The 7,683-nt window shown below is 39.3% G+C and overlaps 1 protein-coding gene across 1 annotated transcript; it reads left to right on the top strand.

Moving 5' to 3' along the window:
• Positions 1 to 5,220: 5,220 nt before the first annotated feature.
• On the top strand, positions 5,221 to 7,503 carry LOC116694778 (troponin I, slow skeletal muscle). Its single transcript, XM_074783869.1, is given in 6 exon segments — positions 5,221 to 5,237; positions 6,172 to 6,259; positions 6,427 to 6,558; positions 6,671 to 6,760; positions 6,883 to 7,065; positions 7,179 to 7,503. Coding segments are annotated over 6 exon segments (597 nt in total). The 3' UTR covers positions 7,266 to 7,503.
• Positions 7,504 to 7,683: the final 180 nt, after the last annotated feature.

Raw genomic sequence — 7,683 nt, 5'->3', positions numbered from 1 at the left:
TGTTTCTCTGTATTTTACGTAGCTACGTACACACAAAAATAAAGTATTCCGAAATTAAATAAAGGCAACATTAGGGTTGTCTTCGACATGCGCAATGTTAACAACTGGGCCTGTTGCACGAAACTAGGATAAGGGATTAAGCCGGGATATTCAAGTTATCCTGGATGAATTTAGCTTCGACTCGGTTGCACGAAACCAGATTGATTAAGCCCAGCCAAGTAACCATGGAGATTATTCTTGGGCTAGCCTGGTCCAGAGCAGGCTAACAGCCAGGCTAAGTTTAATCCTGGAGTCTCATGTGTCAAATCAGCTGCCGCTCTGATCCGACATAAACGTGTTTAACAGTTATTCCGTCTTCTGCATGTGTTCTGCTTTATTTTTATTAACATGCATTAGCTACTTGTCTCTATTGTTGTCGCGAGTTGATTTAACCCTACTACAGCTGTTTAGATGTTAGAAATGGTTGCACTGGCACCCAGATGCGGAGTGGGACTTTTCCCGGTGGGACGGTAGTGTGTCGAGGCCCCCTGGCGTGCGGCCGCTGCCCGGTGGCCGCCGCCCGGGGCTGCTGCCCGGTGCTCGGGGCCGGTCCCCGGGGGCCGGTGGCTATGCCTGCCAGTAGACCTGCGAGTCGCGTCAGTGTCACTCTCTCGTAAAAGTAGAGATGAGCAGCGCAGCGTCCGTGGTCTCAGCTTCAGGTTTCTACAGGACGCGCTCCGGAGATTAAGTGTGACGATATTAATGTAGCGATATTCCCAGATGATATGGCAGACTGGTCCCGAGACCAATACATTCATGATTTCATTTTCTTGTTGCTTGTCCTTCTCTAATGAAGGGTAGTTTGTGTTACTCCTTAATAAGTGGGCCCATTGTTTTTTGTTATAGCTTACATTGGTTTCATAACCTTCTCAATAGGTCTCACATCCCTGGACCAATAACGTGGTCTATATACAGCACGTATGTAGTGGAGTTATCATTCATCACAATGGGAACACCACAAAGCTTCTTAATCTTTTTATTTTGGTGCGGTCACTTGTAGAAGAAAAAAAAAACATGAGCGTGTTTTGAAGATTTACTTTTTTTTTGTTGTTGCCCCTTTCTGTTGTTTTTTAAAACTTTAAATTGTAAAAAAGAATTAGATATAGCTTATAGAGATTTTGGGGGTTGTAACCATGTTCTACGTTTAAAAAGGTTTTTGAAAGAGCCTAAAGCCCTTTGGTCCTTTTTCCCAGGAACATTAGTCCCCTGTCTTTTGAGGAAAGTAATATTTTAAACCCCCCACATTCTGGGCCCCGCTAGGGTCGGGCTTTTTTATCCTTTTGAAAAAGGCCCGATTTCCCTTTTGCATTTTCTTCCCCCCCTCTTTTTCCTTTAGAAGTGCTGCCTTTTGGGTGAAAATTTGGCGCAGGTCTTCCCTGCATCAGTAAAGTGTCGTACGTGGTTTTTGAGAAACCCGTGAACGTGATTATTGGCTAACACCTGGCTTGACATAGTAAACCTTTTCCCCCGGCCGGAAAGTGAAAACCGTTAAGCCGCGATGAGCAGGCACACTAAGTCAAGCTGCGCTTAATCATTACCTGGTATTTTTATCTATTCGTGCAAAGGCCTGGTCCATATTCCAGGTGACACTGGTTGGAGGAAGCAAGTATCACCTTATGTTCTAAATAAATGTCTTTATGTTATGTAATGTTAGTTATTTTAGTTTATGTTGTTATTTTAATGTAATGTTATGTTATGTTATGTTATGTTATGTAATGTTTTGTTCTATTGGTCAATAATGCTATTGTTTACTTTCCGTTTCACTTGACTTTTTAATTACACTGTAACAGAAATGGATAAGTATGTTGTTGTTGTTGTTGTTGTTGTTGTTGCTGTTGTTTTTTTTACATTTTTCTTATTTTCAAAAAATCCCACAATTACACTTGCTGTATTGTTTTAATGCTTTCTACTGGTGAGGCTTATTTGTCATGAAATACTCCAATGCTGAATTATGCGCGAGGTGGATTCTAAATTAAATCACAAAGTAAACAGCTTGTCACCTCTATCCAGTGAGGGAAGTCAGCCCATAGATTGGTATTTTGGTCTATATCTATAAAGACAAATGTCTGTGTCATGTCATCCCCCTAACTATTAAGAGAGGGAGCCATCGCTCAAGATTGGGTTACAAATGGATGACCGTCTATGTGTTAATATAATTATGTCCTCTCACCTGGACCCATTTAAAAAGTTAGAATTTTCCTTAAATAGTTACAATACGTGAAATAATTACAGAGGGTCAGGAGGATGACAGTGGAGTTGTGTTCCAAAATAAATGCTTGCTGTCTCATGCACCAGGAGACTACACTGAACCTGCCTCTATTTAAAACACAACATGCTTTTGTTCATGTAGGCCCACAAAACATATCATCACTCCCATAGAAGAGAAGCATGCCAGAGGAGGTTGACACCATCAAGGTCAACACTTTCCTACCCTTAAAGGATGGTAACAACTATGTGAAATAAAGACAAAAAAGATACAATAAACATTGAACCAATACTTTATTTTTCTATTATATGCACGTACACAAGCAGGCACACACACACACACACAGACACACAAGCTATGGCCCAAAGTGATTTAGCCCTATGTAAATTTAATCCATTTTCAGTGCAAGCCCAAGAGATAGAAAAGAAAACTTGTCCACCTTGCAAATGATGACAGAGCCGACATGCTGTCCTGGTAATCCCACATAAACCTGTAAACATCCTGTGAGAAATAAGATAAATATTGGTAACATGGTTAGTATTGTCACGTTACGTCAAAGAAATGTCCTTGGTTTGAATCTCAGCTCTGTTGTTTGTTTACATGTGTTCCTACAGTCCTGCCTTCCCTATGTGCATGCTGGGACTCCAACCTGTCTGTGACCCTGAAATACAATGTACAGGTATGAAGAATGGAACCAGTGAACCGGAGGGTCACTGGTTCAAGTCCCCGTATGGACCAAAAAGAAGGGAGTGTGGATTGGTGGCTGGAGAGATGCCACTTCACCTCCTGGGCACTGCCAGGTGCTGTTGAGCAAGGCACCGTACCCCCCCACCCGCTCAGGGTGCTGGTTCGGCTGGCAGCCCACTCACTCTGACATCTCTCCATTAGTGCATGTATAGATCCTGAGCATGTGTGTAGTTCAGGACTGTGTGTGACTATTAACAAGTGTGGACACAGAGTGTAAATTGTAATTTCCCCATTGGAGATTAATAAACAGATAAAAAAAAAAAAAAATGAGTGAATGTTGCAGGTTGAACCTTTGATGTTGTCACTCAAGTCTGTGCAGTGGTCATATTACACAGCTAGTGCACTTGTAGTAATTCATTTAGACCAAACTGAAGCAGTGCTCTTCACAGTAGCACTTATTGACTCTTGCTCTTCTTGGCCTGAATTTTAGCAGATTATCAGATGCACACATATTGCAATACTTATTAAAATTGATACTCCTATTAATACCAATCAAAGAGGATACAGGTGTTCCAAAAACATGGTCATCAGATGGGACACTAGCATCTAAAAGTTTTCACTTATCCTATAAAATATTGTAACATCTACGGGATAGATTGACACACAATTTGGTACATACATTAATGGTTCCCAGATGCGTGCACTATGCTTGGGGGACTTTTCTTTGCACCCTTGGCCTCTTACAAGAAGAGTTTCATAGTGACTGAGTGGTTGCACCACATTGTGGATGACAGACATAACAGCACCTGAAAGGATATTGAATATAGCAACGTGACCTCTGCTGTGGAGTAACACAAACAAAAAAGAACAATCAAGCTATTTGCGTATAGAGCTATAGATACTCATGTATGTAGCCTAGATCCTGAAGCATATAAACATGACCACACAATTGCAAATGTGTTGCATACTAAAAACACTGTAAATATTGTAGAGAACAAGTGTTTTCGGTTATTTCTCTCACAGTCCAGGATTTGAATGACTAGGCAAATGTTTCATTTTAGTTTGAGACTAAGGACATCATCTTTTCCGTCAGAGGTGATAATCTTGTCAATCTGTACAGTTGTTGAGTTAGCAAAGTGTAGATTCCCCGTTTATCGTGGCGATGGACCAATACTTTCTAAATGAAAGGTAGGCATTGTCACAAGGCTAGACAGCAGAGTAGTTTGAAAAAAAGAAGACGTCTCACTTCCTCCTTTTTTCATGGCACCACATATGTCTTCCTGACAAGATAACCACTGCTGACTTGAGTCTTCTAGAGCAGGGGTTCCCAAAACTTTCAGCCCACGACCCCCAAAGTAAGGGTGCAAGTGACTTGCAACCCCCCCACTATAAACGTATACAAACATTGCGCGCAACCGCGCACGCACTATAGGCGTGAAAATCAAAAGAGCTGTTCCCTTTTTATTTATTTGCTTGGTTTTATTTTAAACATAGCCACTAGTTTTATCTTGTGTTAAAATCATGGCTAACATGTGCTATTTCTAATCGTTTTTAAATTTTTGTTTTATTTCTGGAAATCAACTTGCGACCCCCCCTCTCTGGCTCGCGACCCCCCTGTGGGTCCCGACCCCCACTTTGGGAATCACTGTTCTAGAGTGAAGGTGACATGTTGCATTTTTGTGATGAACAGGATTTTATGATTATTATTTTAAAATCCAACCCAGATTTTTATGTAAGCAGAATGTGATTGTGCATGCCACTGTGTTACAAGTGGAAAAGGAAGTGCTTAATTGAGGGGAAAAGGCCAAAGAAGATCTAAAAAGCTGCAAAGAGACAAGAAGCAGCTTGATGTCATTGTCAATAGAAACCCATAGAAACCTGCTACACAACGAGGGTGCTATTGTTTTCTTTTTTCTTTTTAACCAGAAAATGTAATGGGGTGATTCTTCTTGTTAATAGAAGATCTTTGGTGCAGCCCGACATATATCAGCCAACTGCTGTTAAGGCCATTCTGATTTCTAACTATTGATGCATGTTCCGTTACTGGAGGTGGCATCTTCATTTTTTATTACTGGACTATTTTTTTCTTTTTCAAATCTAACAACATCTTACTTGTTTCTTTCTCAAAGGAGCAACAATGTCTGATGAGTAAGTTCTGTCATCACACATTTTGAAAGTACATTTTACAGAGTGTTTATTGGCATATGAAGCATTTTATGTTTGAGAATAATAACATTGTCTCTTTTTTGCTTGTGTCTCTCTGATTTCTCTGGTCCAACACATTCCACATGGCCATCCCAGTGATGTAAGTTACAGACTGCATGTTGCACTATGTTTTCTAACAGTGTGTATTGTTTAATGTAATTTAAACCCCTTGTCTTTATTCCTTTTCTCCTCAGTACACGCCAGAACTCATGCCTCCCCCGGCAGTGACAAAGGTAGTAATACCTATTTTAACTAACAAGGTGTTTATGAATAATAGTTCCTTTGTGCCAATCTGTCGAGTAGTTATGAGTATGCATGTTTGAATGACTGAATCTTGTCACTCAGCTTAACAGCTTCCCTGGAAGATAACAATATTACAAAGGAAATGGGTTATGATAACATTGGTTGCAAAGTTTTAAAACACAAGTTGAATTGTATACAATCATGTTAACTATATCATATAAGCACTGACTCACACATTACAATTTCATTCTTTCCAAAGATCACTAATACAAACAAATTATGATACTAATGATTCAACTTTGACCTCAAAAATGATTTCATGGTGTATGAAGCATTGACTTTACAACTTTCTTGCTCATTCAATTTTAATTGATGTGTTGCTTTTGCTCTGATCTTACTCGGTTTTAAAGTACATATGATTAAATATTGTAGCCTAAATGACAAGGAAACCAAAGGTTTGTAGTGCTGTTTTGTCCAGTGTCATGAGCAAATGTATTTATGGATTTACAGGTTAAGGAGACATTTTTGATGACATAACATAGAGCCAGCACACATTTCGACAAGAAAATGACTCTTTTCATAGTTAAATACTGGGCATTGTAAGCTGCTGTTGTTAGGGAGATGCTAAGGTACGTAGTCAGTCAAAGTTACATTGTCAAGTCACATAAATAAGTGAGCAGCTACTCCAAAAAAAGGGACCAATATTTGCACAAAACTAGGAACCTATACTAACTATTTCAGGAATTTGCAATTTATCTGACAAAATGTATATATGAGTTGCACCATTAAAGCTACAAGATCAGTTGTAATATATCATTATTTCTGAATTATTTTCAGCCCAAATGCAAGATTTCAGCCTCCCGCAAGTTATCACTGAAGGTAAATGTGTTAACTTATTCATTTACACTATACACTCTATATCAATCTATTAATATAAGAGAGCATTTTTCTTTCATGTAACAACTAAAAAGAAAAGGATAAGCCCTGATTATTTTATATCTGTTTATTGATTGTTCTTCTTTCCATGTTGACTTTGACTCATCCAGATCCTCTTGCTGGCTCGTCCAACAGAAGAGCTGGAGGCAGAGAAGGGTGCAAGAGAGGAAGAAAAGGTCCGCTACCTGGGAGAAAAACTTCCACCGCTGAAGCTTGTTGGTTTAAACATGGATGAACTGCAGGTGAGAGGGCTTATGTCCCTAAGACAGACAATGCAAGACTGATTTTGCAAAAACAATAAGCATGTGTCTCACTTAAATTTAATGTAGATATTTGTTTGCTGTCGTTTTGTAGAATGTCTGTTAGGAGATGCATGAAAAGATGGATATTGTGGATGAGGAGCGTTACGACTGTGAGGCCAAAGTCATCAAGAACAACAAAGATGTATGTCATGCGCCATGAAACACCAGATTCACATGAAAAACATTGAAGTAGAAGTACGTCAAGAAAAAGAGTTCTGTCTTTATTAACAAAAAGTCACCAGCAAAGCTTTTCACAATCACCAGATCTACGATTTGAATCTGAAGATTCAGGACCTCGGAGGGAAGTTCAAGAAGCCAGCACTGAGGAAAGTGAGAGTGTCAGCAGATGAGATGCTGAAAGCTCTCTTTGGATCCAAAAACAAGGGCTCCATGGACCTAAGGGCAAACCTCAAGTCTGTAAAGAAGGAGGACATCAAGCAAGAGAAGGTAAGGCTCCTCAAGCAGACACAGAAATATCCCCAAAAAATTGAATGAAAAAAGAAACTGCAAAAAGCTTAAGGATTTGTGTGTGTGTGTTTGTTTATTTTGATACCGTATAGGAGCTGAACATGGAGGTGGGTGACTGGCGTGAGAAACTAGAGGGTATGTCTGGTATGGAAGGCAGGAAGAAGATGTTTGATGCATGATGTTAGGGAGTAAGAACAGAACAAAAATGGGTATTATAAATAAAATGAATACATAATGTTACAAAGAAATGCTGCAACTGTTTTGGCAGAAGTGTAATCATACACAACTTTCAAGACACTGCTGTTCTGATTCTTTTCTTAAGTACACCGTTTGTAAAATAACATTGTGAATACACAGTATATTTCTGCCTGATAATGCTGTTATGTAAAATAATACAATAAATCTGTACATATTGCCTCTCCTTTGTTTCCCTCACACAGTGAGTAAGCCTCTGATCTAATACTCACAGCACAAAAAATGTATGCAGCCAGTTGTTTTTATTTAATTTTCATTATAAACAATCTTCGGGTACAATTTTGAAATTCATTTGTTATTGTAATGGGTTTGACAGAGTGCTTTGACACAGTTATGAAAAGG

Source organism: Etheostoma spectabile, chromosome 8, assembly GCF_008692095.1.
Source record: "Etheostoma spectabile isolate EspeVRDwgs_2016 chromosome 8, UIUC_Espe_1.0, whole genome shotgun sequence".
Lineage (NCBI taxonomy): Eukaryota > Metazoa > Chordata > Actinopteri > Perciformes > Percidae > Etheostoma > Etheostoma spectabile.
Note: the sequence above shows the minus strand (reverse complement) of the source record. Positions and strands in the feature narration are given on the sequence as shown.